The sequence below is a fragment of the Condylura cristata genome, unplaced genomic scaffold, assembly GCF_000260355.1.
Source record: "Condylura cristata isolate star-nosed mole 26May11 unplaced genomic scaffold, ConCri1.0 scaffold00001, whole genome shotgun sequence".
NCBI lineage: Eukaryota > Metazoa > Chordata > Mammalia > Eulipotyphla > Talpidae > Condylura > Condylura cristata.
In genome coordinates, this window is record NW_004567102.1 from 13677708 (window position 1) to 13694206 (window position 16499).

Sequence of the window (16499 nt, forward strand, 5' to 3'; positions counted from 1 at the left end):
CAAAAAGGAAATTCTCCATTATGTTTAGAATACCTTAGAGGAATAGGTTGCCACCTTCTCAGATGTACTACTTTTTTGAAATTCATGAACATAAACTTAAGGTGAACTTTTGTGCTTCCTATTTATTTAAATTTTTCTCAAAAATTTTATAGTAATTCTTTCAAATGTCCTTCATTTTCTTCAAATCACCATCTTTTTCCATAGGTTTGTTCTCCGTTGATAAAATCCTTAATAATTTACTGTCAAAGTTGAGGTCACAGAAGAGAACTTCAGCATTCTTATATGCCTATATGCATCAATGTATTTTAATCTATTTATCGATTTTGCCTTCTTTTTTTCTTAACTGTAGATGAGTCATCCATGTTCTGATGTAAAGTCAATAATGCTGGTTGTGCTCTGGATCCAGTCCCATTTCTCCTACTCAGTGACACTGTGTCTGCCGTTTCCTCCTCTTTCTGCTTTACATGAGGTTTTCTCCTCTACTATACAGTCCCACCAGCATACAGCCATTTTTATTTCTATTTAATGCAACAATTCTATGAAAGAATTATCTTTACTTGTTTCCATTTCTTTTCTTCCCTTCTCTATTGAACCTTTAAAAAATTAACCTTTCAGAAAAATACCGGATGGTTTCACTCATAGCAGAAGTATAATGGACCAGGCGAGAAAATAATAAAAATAATGAACAACCATATACCAAGGACATTTTGTGGGGATGAAGTGGGGAATGGGATCAAAAACGGGAGGGGGGAGGAGGGAAGAACACTGAATTACGGTGATGGCACATGGGTGATTTGGTGATGGGAAACCCGCGGGGATTACAATCGAGATGAAAAAAAAAATGTACAAAATGATGTAAAAATAAACTTTTGTAATAAAAAAGAAAATTAACCTTTCATCCTTAGTGATCCCCCAAAGATCTTTTTAAAACTACTACATAAGTCAAATGACATATTTTTTTCATTGGACAGTTTCTTAACAGCTTTTGGAATAACTGAGTCCTTGCTCTTTCATCAAACACTATCTTTTACTTGGCTTCTAGGACACTTATCTTTTGTTTCTCTGGTTAGCTTACTTTTTAATCCATCTTAGCATCATTTTCTGAATCATTATCTCATTTCCCTCATCTCTAAGCTAAGCTCCTCTGCACAGATCTCAGCCTACTATTTTCCATCTATATTTATTTTTCTAGTTGACTTTATCAGCGTTTCTGTGTCTTTAATTGTTAACTATGTTAACCCAAGCTATTTATGTCTTTCTCCAACTTACAGGTTTTACATCTGAATCTGATCTACATGCCCCCTTATATAGCTAAACTTATGTTTTCCCACTTGTATAATACAGGTATTATCTAGCCTAACAGATATAAAACTAAACTCTTGATATTTTCCACCACAATTTATACTTCCTTTGATCTTCTTATAAAAAAAGGGTACTGCTTTCCTTTAGCTATTCAGCCCTCAAAGCTGGAGACAACCTTGACCCTTCTTCCTTATAAACCATATCCAGTCATTCAGCAAATCCTGCTGATTCTATTTCCATATGTGTGTGTGTAAAATCTTGAGTATGTGTGTATAATCCCTTCTCACTAGTATCACTGTTCCCATGCTATTTTAAGCTACCATCATATCCCATGAAGATTTTGTAATAACCTCCTAGTTTTCTGATGTCTACTATTGCTCGACTGAAAAATAATTTCCATAGTATAGTCAAAGATGCCTTAAAAGATGAGTCAGATCGCACTCGCCTGTCTCAAATGCTTCAGATAACTTTCCATCAAATTTCTCAGGCCTTACGTGATCTGGATCTAAAGTACCTTCCTGATTCCATCTCATAACATTTAGTTGCCCAGTCTGTTTAAACCCTTTCTTTCTCTTCTTTACCTTCACCAAATAAGATCCCAAGCAACATATAGACTTATGCATTTCCAACCCAGATTCCAGTGACATTCTTAATAGAACAAAATTTCATGAAATTTATTTGGACCTACAAAAGTCATGCATGAGACCAAAAAAGCTAAAACTAATGTATTAAGCTCCCTAAATTCAAACTATCCTACAATTTGGTAGTAATTAAAACAGTTTGGTATTGGAACAAAAACAGTAGCAGATTAATGTAACAGTATTGAAACCCTGGAAACAAAACAGAATACATTTGGACAATTGATTCACTACAAAGGAACAAAGAGCTTAAGATGCAAAAAGGAAATTCTCCATTATGTTTAGAATACCAGACAGCCACATGCAAAAGAATGAAACTGGACCACAATTTAACATCATATACAAGAACTAATTCAAAATGGAATAAAGACTTGGATGTAAGACCGGAAACCATAAAATAATAAAAGAAAACAAAAACATCCATTCCATGACATCAGTCTTGGGGATGTGTCTAGGGTCTTGACTCCAAAGTGGGCATACATCAAACAAACACATGCATCCAAGAGAAACTTGCTTCAAAATGAAAAGACATTCTACTGAATGGGAAAAGGTATTTGGACACCATACATTTTAACAAGGGGTTGATATGCAAAACATACAAAAAACTCAACAATCATCAATGAAAAAAAAAACTAATTAAAAATAGGCAGAGGAGGCCCTCCCTGGTAGCACAGCAGGTTAAAGCACAGCACTAAGAAGCTAAAGCCACTTCAGCATGAGTTCAATCCCCACCCCAGAGGGGACCTCTCCTGACCCACCTCACTGCTTCTCTCAGCAGTGTACTTCGTCAGTTAGCCTGTTCTGCTCTCCACTCTGGCGAATCCTCTAACCACCTCTGTACCTTTGGCCTATACCCCAGTTCTGTATGTATAAATAAATAAATCTTTTTAAATAATGGGCAGAGGATAAGAATAGAAACTTCTCTAAAGAAGATATCCAGATAGCTAATGGGCACATGAAAAGATGTTCATTATCTGTTACTATTAGAGGAACGGAAAGCAAAACAACAGTGAGATATGTACCTCAATCTTGTGAGAATGGAAATTATCCAAAAATGAAAAAACAATTTCTGAAGAGGATGTGGAGGGAAGATAATCCTTTACCCTATTGGGGGGAATATAAATTATTGCAGCTGTTATGAAAAACAGTATGGAGATTTCTCAAAAAGGTAAAAAAGGAAATTCCATATAAGCCCATATAACCTAGTTATTTTACTTCTTGGTAAGTATTTAAATTAAAGATATGATATTAATATGAAGAGAAATAAGTACGCCATGTTTATTACAGTATGATTTACAAATAACTAAGAACTGGAAACAATCGATGTGGTATCTGATTAAGGAATGGATAAAGAAGATGTATAAACATATAAGGGAATACTTTACAGCTAAAGTATGAAAGTATTAAAAAAAATGAAGTCCTGGGGCCTCCCTGGTGGCGCAATAGGTTAAGACACAGCACTGCAAGCTAGCCTCAGCTGCCTCAGTAAGAGTTCAATCCCCACCCCGGAGGTGACCCACGTGGCGTGGCATACCTCTCCTGACCCACCCGCTGTTCTCCTCAGCAGTGTACTTCATCAGTCTGCCTGTTCTTCCCACTCTGTCCCTGGTGAAGCCTCTCATCGCCCCTGCACCTCTGGCTTGTACCCCAGTTCAGTTCCGTATGAATAAATAAATAAATCTTTAAAAAAAAAAGACTGATGAATATTTTTTTTAAATGAAGTCCTAACATTAACAAAAATATAGATGTATCTTTTGCTTAGTGAAATAAGCCAAACAGAGACAAATGTATGACTTTAATCATAAGTAGTATTAGAGAAATCAAACAAAAAACTAAATAAACCTCAAAATAAACTTTTGGACTAAAGTCCTTGTGGTGGTTGCCACAAGCAAAGGGGAAATGGCGAATAAATCAGAATAAAGGGGCCAATCATGGAGAAAGATAGACCTGGAGGTCCAGCATGAACTTAATGTAATGAATATGGATGCCAATTATCAATGATAAATATCTGACACTTTTAATATTATAATGTATATTACTCTAATTAAAAAAAAATAACAGGTTGTGGCAACATAAAGAAGCAGAGGTAGAAATAAAGTTCAAATAAAATTTTCCAACTTGACTGATGGGGAAGATAGTATCAGAGAAAATTTCCTGCTTTGTATAGGGAGAATAAACTTAGAAATCCAGATAGTTTAGAGAATCCCAAAACATGGGGTGAAATCAGTATTCCTCAAGATCCACAGAGACCTATGCTGACCAGGCATGACAGAAGAGATGCCAGAGAGATTCAATTTTAGGAAGAACAGAAAGATGAATGGAGGCGAGGGTGTCTATGTTCCTTGAGGTTGAACTGATTTCTGTGGATCTGGCCTAAGGAGATATGGCCAGTATTGCTATAGTGAGCCCAGCAGATGGGACCCCAAGTGAGAAAGACAAAGTACAGAGGGTTGCAAACCCCGCTACCACCACCACCTCTCCAGTGGATGAATATAGGGACTGAGTGGACACAGTGAGGTTAGGTTAGAGCTTGCCTGACTATGCCTTGGACCTGGGTTACAGACTGCAGATGTGGGTCTGGGTCTTAGACAGAAGGGCTTAGCAGCACTGACGTGGAAACAAGCAAAGCATGGTAACAGTACTCTCATGAGCCAAGTACCCCTGCAAGGCCCTCCCCAACTCTTTAAACACCAAGCCAAATGTTAGTTCTCCCTAATATATAGCACCATCTATTGGAAGAGTGGAGACTCTGAACCCTTGATAAACAAAAAGTAAATAATGGGAAGATGGAAAAAATACAACAAATGACAACCTGAATGCTCAGATGACTACTACACTGCAGAGAATGAAAAAATGTGCAGAACCTAAAGATAGGGATGATCTTTTGTTATGATCTTTTGTTACAGAATTCAAAATTAGCATAATAAAAAAATTGAGAGAAATGAAAGTGAACCCCGATAAGCTGATCAAAAATATACCCTCCCTTCAAAAAACAAACAAACAAAAACAAACAAAAACAAACAAACAAAAAAAAAAACTACTCTCAAAACAAATGAATGTATCATACTTTAGATCAACCATAAAAAGAAAGCAGGGAAAATCTCTAATATGTGAACATTGAACAATACATTGCTGAGTAAGTATGGGTTATTGAAGAAACAAAAACTTAAGATATACCTCAAGACAAATGACAATGAGAAAACAACTCACCAAAACCTATAAAAACAGCAAAGCAATACCAAGAGCAAAACATATAGCAACATAGGCCCACATCAAGAAACAAGAAAAAAGTGAATTATCTTTCACTTTAAAGAATTTAAAAAGAAGTTCAAACAAAACCAAAAGTTAGTAGAAGGAAGGAAAGAGTGTGAATTAGTAAACAAATAAATAGAAATATTTTCAGATAAGAAAAAAATCAATAAAGCCAAAAGCTGGTTCTTTGAAAAACTAAACAAAAAAACCTATGGTGAGGCTGAAAAAGAAAACAAGGGATAACTCAAACAAATTGGATCACAAAGGAGAAGTTACAGGAGACATCTCAGAAATTCAGAAGATAAGAGATTGCTATGAACATTTGTGTAAATTGAATAACCTAGAAGAGATGCGCAAATTACTAGAATCATATAGATATCCAAGACTGAATAGAGAAGAAAAAAATATTAAACAGACCAATAACAAGCAAGGATATTGAAGCAGTAATAAAAATTTTCCATTCCCCCTCAAAAAAAATTGAGGACAAGATATTTCAAAAGGGAGTTTTATCGAACTTTCAAAGCTAAGGTAATACCTATCCTACTCAAACTCTTAAAATATTGACAAAGAAGGTATACTTCCAAGACATTTTATGGGCTAATATTACCTTAATACCAAAACCAGACAAAGATAACACATATAAAAAAGAAACTACAGACCAATTACTCTAATGAACATAGATACAAAAATCTTCAAGAAAATCTTAGCAAACAGAATTTAGTGGGTACATTAGAAGGATTATACACCATGACCAAGGGGATTTATAGCAGGGACATAAGGATTGTTCAACAATTGAAAGTCAATTAGTATAATTCACAACATAGATAAAAGAAAGGATTAAAAGCTTATGATCATATCAACAGATGCCAAGAAAGCATTTGATAAGATTAATATACATTTATGATGAAAACACTTGAACAACTGGGGGTGAGTGAGACAGATACCAGCATTTATAATAAAGTCCATATATCACAAACCCACAACAAATATCATTCTCAATGGTGAAAATCTGAAAACTTTTCCACTAAAACCTTGGATAAGACAAGGATATCTATTATAAACTACTATTCAACATGGTATTGGAGTCTAATCTAAAGCAATTAGGCAAGAGAAAGATATGAAAGGAATCCATATTGGGAAAGAAGTAAAGCTATTATTTATAGATTATATGAACATATACATAAAGAACCCCAAACACACCACTAAAAAGTCCATTGAAACAGTAAATCAACTCAGCACATTATTTATCTTGGCAGTTTTCAACATAAATACACAAAGATCAATTGCCAAACTTATATATAAACTGAGCTAGAAGAGAAAGAAATTAAGAAAATAATTCCATTTACAATTACATCAAAAACAATAAAATAAATAGTAGTAAATATAAGAAAGGTGGTAAAGGACCCATAGAAAGAAAAGAATAAGACATTGTTCAAAGAAACAGAAGAAGAAACAAAGAAATGCAAAAATAATCTCCATTCATGGATTTGAAGAATGAACATTGTCAAAATAGTCATTCTACAGAAACAGTTACACATTCAATGCAGTCCATATCAAGATTTCAATGACATTTAAAAAAAAAGTAGAACAAGTATAGGGAGCTACAAATGACACTGAAGAGCCAATTCCCCCCAAAAAAAAAAAAAAAAAAAGGGAGAATGTGAGAATGTCAATATCACATACCCGAACTTCAAACTATACTACCAAACTATCATAATCAAAGCAATACAGTAATAAAGCAAAAACAGAGACACAGACCAAAGTCATAGATTGAAAGTCCAGAAATAAAGCCACGTCTATTTGGACACCCACTCTATGACAGAATAGCCAAGAATATACATTGGAAGAAGGAAAACCTCTTCAACAAATGGTGTTAAGGAAACTGGACATTGCATGCAAAATAGTGAAGCTAGACCACTATTTGATACAATATACAAAAAAAATTCAAAATAGATAAAAGACTTGATTTTTAAATTTTGAAACCATAGAATACATATTAACAAAACGTTCCACAATATAGGCTTCTGAGATGTCTTTGTGGCTTCATCTCCATCAGTCAGAGGGAAAAAATAGAGAATATAAGCAAATGGGACTATAGCAAGTGAAAGGGTTTCTGCAGCAAAAGAAACCTTCACTAAAAGAAAACAAAAACAAAACCTACTGAATAGGAGAAAATATTTACACACCATACATCTGAAAAGGGGTTAATGTCCAAGATCTCCAAGAAACTCATACAACACAACAAAAAGAAAACAAAATTGGTAAACATTCAGCAGAAGAGCTAAACAGACACTTCTCAAAATCAGACATAGAGTTAGCCAACAGGAACATGAATCATGACTTAGTGTCAAGGCAATGAAAATCAATACCACAATGAGATAACCACCTCACAACTGTGAAATATGGCATATATCAAAAAGACTATAAACAAGTAGAGAATGTGGAGAATAAGGAATTCTCTGTTGTTGGGAATTTGGACTAACTCAGCTCCTAAACTATAAATCCACATTGCAGTGTTTTTCTTGAAAATGTTTGTTAAAATGAAAACAAAAAAAATATTGAAGTCACTCACAAGACTTTCTGACCACATGCCCACATCTGTTTCACTAAACTGTTAATATTTTATTTTGGGAAGTAAAACAAACCATCATTTTACTTCAGAAACTCCTGCTATGTCAGTTCACCTCCTAGAGGAAACTTTTGACTGCTTGTGCTCCAGTCAATTGCATATAGGGAATTATGTCATATCGACAGAACTCTTCTCTGGTAGCAGAGATATCTCTATTATTATCTCTTTTCTGATAAATTCCATCAGCCTTGTTATGAGCCATCACTCATTTTCCTTTCCATTATTGACCTTCTATTTTGTAAGTGCATACACATGAGCACACATGCATACACACACTCACAAAGCAATATCTAGATCACTTATATATGCCTCGGAGAAAACTTGCAAGCAGGGATGTTCACTGTATATTTTCACCTGGTATGAAAAAAATTAAAGGGTGAATCTTTAAGTGGCTGCAGGAAGGTTATAGGTTATATGGATGTGGGGGAATATATTTTTTTCCAAAACATTGAAATGAACTAATAAACATAGCTGAATAAAGAATTTCTTGGGTCCTCAGAAGTTTCATCCCATAATATTCACCTTTACCACAAAAAAGTCTTGTAACTCTTCAAGTCCTCACTCTATAATCCTGATCTATAATGTTTGGGAAAATTATTGTGAGATTTAGAAGTATTTTGATGGCATTAACTTCCCTGATGTAAGTGGGAATATAATTTGATTAACCCATCATTTCTTGAAATGTCCAACAAGGCGAAACAGACACCTCCCTGAGTAAACTCTTACATAATCACACTGACACACCAGTACAAACTTAAAACAAATTTCCACCTGAGAATTCAAGAAATTATACTACCTTGCCCCAAATCGGTAAGAATCCAATTACCACAAGGATGGATAGTTACCCATGGCGAAGAACGGGATTCCCAGCAGGGTGGAGTTGTACTTTCCATCAGTGATGAAGAAAATTCCTGCTGCAGTGACGATGGAGATGCAGACTGTGAGCACCCCCAGAAGGCCTAGGAAGGGCTTGCTGCGCAAACAGTCTTTCATGGAGCTGGAGAGGGTGGCGGTGGTCAGGATCAGCACGAGGCTCACCAGGACCTTGCTCCTGGCCAGGAGGCTGGTCTTGTGAAAGTCTCTCCAGAGGCTAAACGATGCTAAAGAGTAAAGCTGGAAGTCCTGATGCTCCTCCTGGAGCTTCCTCATAAGCTTACAGAACTCATTCTCCCACTTCTCCCCTATGAGGTCTTGGGTGGCAGAGCCATAGGTCTGGAGGTAGTAGGTGATTTGAATGGCTCTGGCTGACTTGACCCGCTGGTCTTTGCTGTTTGGCACTTCCACTACCCCGCCCAGTTGGTGTCCAATAAAACTGTTCCTCCCATCCTTAAAAACAGAAAAAGGGGAGACTCAAGTTACCAGATGGATGCATGCTCCAAAGAACAGGTTCTTACTCTAAATGAAGGTACACAAGAAGGCAAAGAAAGAAAGAAAGGCTCTAGCAATTGAGGAACTCATTCGGGTGGAGTAGCACTTTAGAATGGTATGGTCGACCTTTGGAGCTACATGGAATACCATGCAAGATGATCAGGATTAGAAAAGATGCAAAGAGTATGAAGCTATACAAGACTTGCCACATGCATGGAAAAATGTACATACAAATTAATTTGATTTCATCCAAACACTCATTCTCACAATTTCTTTCTATAAAAAATTATAACTCCTTGATGCATTATAAAATGTTGTGATTCAGTTTCAGCCAAAAGTGAAGCATGGCATGAGTTAGAAGCACTTCAAAAGTTAAAATATTTATTTAAAAAATATATGCTATATTTTCTAGGTTTAACATACATACCTATACCAATACACATTCAAACACAAACACTACAAACATACATACTCAGTCTCTATACGCTAGGGCTACAACTGTGTATTGCACAACAAATAGAAGAAAATAGTGCTTTTCACTATTAACTTAATAGTGTTAGAATGTTTTTCAAAGTGATGAGCCCATAGTTTCAACCCAGTTTTTCTCAGTTTAAACCCAGTAGTTTCTAGAATCCTATGGGGCTAACTACAGGGGATCAACTTTGGTTCCTGCTCTCCACTAAAAACTCTTTATCATGAAAATTGGCTTCACCTATGGTCCCCTCTTCCAGTATTTTCCTCTTTCAGAAACCAAATGTCTCCCATTTAATAGGTATGTTGATTCAAATTCCTCCTCTTCCAGTAAAATGTCCTACAAAAATTCTGAAATTCCTGTAAGTGCAGAAATCACTTTTATATTCCAAAGAAGATAAATCCTAAAAGTACCTGAGATGATGTGGCTAACTCTGCAGGACCTCAAGTGCACCTGTTCTCGCTGGCTGATGTTGTGCATGGGTGAGCACACTCCCCAGTAAGGCCAACAAACAAGCCAGCAGGGCACAGTGCACTCTGTCCTGCAAACAGCTGCAGCCCACTACTTTGTTTCAAGTACTACTTTGTTTCAAGAAACTATAAGAAGCCCCAGGGCCAGGTACAAACATGCACCCTACTCCCTGCTTGGGGCGCATTTCCTGTTTTTCCCTGCACATACTGACCCTATATACACCCATGGGCAGTCCTAATAAACAGATTTCGGACTTCAGACCCAGGCTCCTGCTTCATTTTCTCTCCTCTCGGGACTAAAAGTCCTTATTATGGAGTAGGATTTAACTATTCTGTATAGGAATCCACTGGTGAGTTTTAAGTAAGGGAAAGCCATGATTAAATTCTAGAGCACACCCTCCAATTATACAGTGGAACATGATACAGGAAGGAGGGGGGAACTCTAAAAGAAAAGAGTTCAAGAAGTCCCTGCAATATTTCAAGTTTTTGATGCAACATGAAAAAAATACCAGCAGAGTCAGTGTCACATAGGTAAATTTTTCCAAGGTGAATCAATGGAATTGCAGGTCACAGTGCTATCTCATGGCCATAAAGCATGATATCATATTATCTCTCCAGGAGCAGTAATTCCAAAAGAATAAGAAAAAAAGAGGAGAAATGGGTTCTTTAGTTCTTTTTAGTTTATGTTTACCACTTTGTAGCCTTTTAAAATTTCTTCTTCCAATCCACACCTTTTCATAATGGAAAAGGAAATTAAACTTTCCAAGCTAACATCAAAGAATAAATTCTTAAAGAGTGAGGAGAGAATAGAGTCATTAATGTCATAAACAATTGGCCAGCAAAACCGTTACTCAATGGTTCCATGTAATGACAGGAAAGTGTCATATCTGTTCAATATATGTGGTTGGTTGATGCTAAGATAACTGACTGTAAGATAATGCGATGAGCACATTACCTGTCCAGAAAAATTTTAATACAGATGTCCTTGATTTTTTATGAGGGCAAGGATACTGGAAACATTTAGATGGTCAGTTGTCTTTTATTGCTGAAATGGTAGATTGTGACATTGCTAAAAAAGAGGTAAGGTTTGCTGTGCTTAAATACAATTTCTGCTCATGTTAATTTCTTAGTTTATATCTCTTTGTTTTATTTTAAATATCAACATATACAAGCAAGTCAGGATCAAAAGAAACCATTAACTATCTTGAATTTCCTTTCCAGAGCCTCATGCTTAGTAGAAACAAGAAATTAATAAGAAAGCAACTCACTGCGAAGTATTTACTTAAAAAAATGAAATATCATTTTCAAAATGGAGATTTTTAAAGCATTAAGATATTCTAATAAAGAATCAACTAATTTTTATGTCACATTATTAAGCTCAGAAAGTAAAATAAAATAATTTTATATTTTTCAATGAGAAAGGCAAAAAAATTAAGGTTTCGGTGTTGCTGAAATGAAATATGCACTATATTCAACCAGCCAGAATATAAGTAATTTTAGCAAAGTACTTAAGAATATCAATTAACTGAACCTTGCTAGGTAGGAGATAGGTAATACATGTAGCAGACTCCACAGTTTTGAGACTTAAGACTTCATTTGCATTATCCTAGGTAAATCCTTCAGTCACTCTCTGAGCAAGTGCTGTACTATACTAGGCTCAAATCACCAGTGAAGACACAGAGGCCAAGCAAGAAGCAGAGTGAATAAGAATGCACAATTGCTAAATGGCTTAATCAAACTCTTGATTCCTACTTCTAACTCCAAAGCTCATGTTCTTAACACTACAGGACATATGTTTGAATAATTTATTAACATACTTGAATAAAAGAAAATATAGCATAACAGTACTGTCCATAGACTCGAGTCCATTGTCTAGGCTGGATCTCAGCATCAACACTGACCAGCTGTGGAAATCTCTTAAATTCTTGGTACATTGTTAAAACAAGAATCATAAGACATTGGGAGGATCACAGTACCAATAAATATAAAATGTCTGGAATAATGCTCAAAAAGTACTTTTTTTTTTCATTGAATACCTAGATCATTTTATTTATTAATTTATTTTTAGATTTATTTATTTATGCATACAGAACTGGGGTACAGGCCAGAGGTGCAGTGATGGTAAGAGGATTCACCAGACAGAGTGAGGAACACAACAGGCAGAGCAACTGAAATACACTGCTGAAGAGAGCAGCAGGTGGGTCAGGAGAGGTCTACCGTGCCATGTGGATCATCTCCCTGGCCAGGGATTGAATTCAGTGTGAAACTTCGGCTAGCTTCACACTGCTTCTCTTTAACCTCTTGTGCCAGCAGAGAGGTCTATTTAAGATTTTTAATTGTGATCATATGAGGATACCCCCATAAGGTAGTGTTACCATGGAGTACCAACTACCAAATCATTGACAATCCTCCATCTTAGCCCAGTGTGAGTATTTTTCGTGTAAATATATATATTAAATTACACATTAGAATGATGCTGTTTATTCACCTAGCCATCTAAAATTATTCTACACTTCCCAACAAATGTATGTAAAGAACACAGGACACGGGTCCAGATACCTGGTTACAAGCTGTAGTTCTGTTATCATGGTGCAGGGTGTCGGAAGACATGCCTGCTGTCTTCCCGGAACACAAATTCCTTCATCTCTCAAATTAAAGCTTGACTTACAGTTTCTCCAAAGTTTTCATTAACTCTGTATTTAATGATTCCTCTGTGGTAAAGTCATTAGACACCATAAAATTGGCTAGATAGATCTGCCCTAAGGCAGAAAATAAGAATGAAGGAAAAACTTACAATGACCTATGTTCATTTCCATAGAAACAAGAAGCTTTTTATCTCCTTTTAATCTGGACCCAGTTGCTATTTCTCCTTTTACTTTGAGTAATTTCCAGAGAGAATTCTCGTGAAATGGAAAAAAGATCGAGAATTTATCCCATTTTATCTAGATATAAATCACTTCTCAGTAGCCCAGTTGAATTAATTTACTTGTTAGAGTGTAAAATTTATTTGATCTTCAGATCTCTATTTCATGCTTTCACAGTATTGGCATACTTTTCATATAGTTGAATAAATATAATTAATTTCTTTTTTGCTTATGAAAATATTTATACAAATTTAATGACAAGGTGTAGAAATAGAAGAGTTAACAACTGCATTAAATATAAAGCATATAAGAGTGACCTTTTTGTTTCTCTGTAATTCCTATTAGTATATTAGTAATCCTATTCCCAAATTTTCCATAAAAAGCAATGTTACTATTTTTAAATGACTCTCTCTTGAAAGGATCACAATGTCCTCTCAGGGCAAGTATTTCATATCACAGGACATTTATCTTTTATACAGTTGTACATAAAGCCTCAGGATTGGAGGAAAGCACTCAGTACAGTGCCACCTTCAGCAGAAGGATCGAAAGTACTGCCATAAAGCTTTTCCTTTGAACTATAGGTCTCTCCAAAAAAAGAATCTTATTTAAAAGCAAGTACTGTATAAGGAGTAAAACCTCTGGGCCATTAGCGCCCTGAATGGAAAAGTAGACTAGACTGACAGCCTACAGAAGAAAACCTCGGAATAGTTTACAACATCCTCACAGAAATGGAAAAGTCAGGGAAGATGGAAAGTGTAGGTTGCATGTGTCTTCAAACAATGAATCATGGGAACCCAAGCATGACACACAGGTAGAAACAGGTAAGGAAGGCTGCATCATTCATCCATTCAAGAAATATTCAGTAATCGCATGCCCTGTGACAGTCAGCTATGAAGGATAAAGTGGCTAAGAATTACAGTTCTTATCCCCAAAGAGTTTATTACTTTGAGGTAGAGTGGGAGATGGGGAATGATAAGTAAGTAAAGCAAGCAGATATATATATGAATTATACACACACACACACACACACACATGTTAAGACCTGACACAAGCAAGCTGTTAAGGGAATACTGAGAAAGAATCACCTAGTCTAACAGGACCAAAGAAGGCTCTCTGAAGGTGGCATCTTAGCTGAGACCTGAAGTTTAAGTAATAGCTTAAGTAAAGATGAGAATCTGGCTGGTGGATAAGAACAATGGCCTGTCAGGTAGAGGAAACTGTGTGGGCAAAAGCTTAGAATAAATATGCTGTATTCCTAGAAATTTGACAGTGACTGGACTGTACAACGGACATTGGGAGGGAAGATGCAGAGATCAACACAGAGAATGAGGGGAAAGGTTTGCTTATTTAAAAGCTGCCTTCAGATCTTCCTGGTGGTGCACATGTTAAAGACACAGTACTACCAAGTTATCACCAGCCATGGCAAGGAGTTAAGTTCCAGCCCAGGGAGGTGACATACATGGTGTGGCAGACCTCTGCTGTCTTGCCCGCTGCTCCCCTCAGCAGTGTATTTCAGTAAATCCACCTGTTCTGCTCCCCACTCTCTCTCTGGTGAATCCTCTCATCCCCACACCTCTGGCCTAGACCCCAGTTCTTGTATGCATAAGTAAATAAGTCTTTAAAAAAATAAAATATAATAAAAGGTTTCTCTCTCTCTTTTGCTCTCTCTTTCAGAATACAATCTCTCTCTTTTTAAGATTTATTTATTATGCATACAGAACTGGGGTACAGGCCACAGGTGCGGGAGGTAACAGGATTCACTAGAGAGAGAGTGGGGAGCAGAACAGGCTGAATGATTTAAATACACTGCTAAGGTGGGTCAGGAGAGGTCTTTTGTGCCATGTGGGTCACCTCCAGGGCTGGGGATGGAACTCATATTGAATTGGCTGCGGTTTGCTTGCAGTGCTGCACTTTAACCCATTGCACCACCATGGAAGGTCAAAGCTTTCCTTGATTACAATATAAAACATAAACATTCAGTGTGTTTTGGGGATGGAGATAGACACTAGAGAAGAAGCATGGGCTCACTTGCTTCTACCTTCCTCATAACTTTGACTGAACCAAGACTTACTGATTTTTATTAGTATCAAAAAAGTTTTTTTCAAATCTTATGGAATACACACTGCTTCAAAAATAAATTTTCCTCACACCTGGACCTTTTGCCAAAGAACCACTTTTTCTAGCATTCTAAAAGATTTTTGTAGAAAAGCTTACTTTCTAAAAGTACAAGAGTTGCTGAAAGCGATTTAGTCATTCTAACATTTTCCATAAATCTAAGAAATTAAAACAATATTTGTGTTAAGTGTCCAGGAAGGCAAATTGCTAGCCTGCAGCCTATGTATATAAAGGGTAAATAAATGGAAAAATTCCTAGGAGAATTTTATTATTTTTTACTTTTGTTACTGAAAAATGGTAGATGAATAAGATGGCAGAATCTAAACTTGTATAAGAATATTTCAACACAGAAGATATTGCTGAAGAATCTAGTTAGCTGTTGAGGGCTGTAAATGTTTATAATTTAGCATGATCTCAACCATATGAAAATAAATATGCACATGTAATATTCAACAGCAATTCATCAAACTTTAAAATTGGTTCTTTTGGGTCTGGCTACTTAAACTATTTTAGCTTTAAAAAGCCAATTGACTCATAAACAAAAAAAAATTAATAATAAAAATGTGTTAAGGGGCCCTCCCTGGTGGCGCAGTGGGTTAAAGCACAGCACACATGAGTTCAATCCCCGCCTGCCCCGGAGGAGATCCACATGGGCGGCAGACCTCTCCTGACCCGCCCGCTGCTCGCCTCAGCAGTGTACTTCGTCGATCTGCCCGTTCTGCTCCCCACTCTGTCTCTGGTGAATCCTCTCACCCTCCGCATCTCTGGCCTATACCCCAGTTCTGTACGAATAAATAAATAAATCTTTAAAAAAAAATGTGTTAAGGATCAGAATAAAGGTACAGAGAGGAAGAGGAGGGTAAATTAGTTATGGAACCTAATCAGATTTCACTTGGGCTACGGTAGAGGTGGGAGAGCTAAGAATTAGCTCTTTTATCCGATAAGCTGCTTTTTGGTTTCAAAGTCAAGTTGAGTTATGAGGGTTCGTTCCTCGTTCCAGTGACATATGGAATAACAGCATTTTACATATTACAAGTAAGTGGGTAGGATAAAGTGTGAACCCTTAACTCTTAAGCAGATCTGACCTTGCACTTGGCCAAATGTATTTTCTTTACAAAGAAAAAGTGATGAGAATTTTGGTGGTTCAGTATGGCTTTTTTGTATTAAATTTTAATTCCTAGGCCCTCCCTACTAGTGTAACAGGTTAAAGAGCAGCACTTCAAAGATAGCTGCTTCAGCCTGAGTTTGATCCCTAGCCAGGGAAGTGATCCACATGGCCTTGTAGACCTCTCCTATTTTGTCCGCTGCTCCCCTCATAGGGTACTTCATTGATCTGCCTGCTCTGCTCCCCACTCTGTCTCTGGTGAATCCTCTCACCTCCTGCACCTC

The 16499-nt window shown here is 36.6% G+C and overlaps 1 protein-coding gene across 4 annotated transcripts in view; it reads right to left on the reverse strand.

Moving 5' to 3' along the window:
- PTCHD4 (patched domain containing 4) overlaps nucleotides 1–16499 on the reverse strand; it is a 163623-nt gene that overhangs the window by 100496 nt on the left and 46628 nt on the right. For all 4 annotated transcript variants that reach the window (XM_012723995.1, XM_004673554.2, XM_012723912.1 and 1 more), the window contains one exon: nucleotides 8667–9147. In XM_012723995.1, the coding sequence (XP_012579449.1) occupies nucleotides 8667–9147 (481 nt within the window). The remainder of the gene's footprint in view (nucleotides 1–8666; nucleotides 9148–16499) is intronic.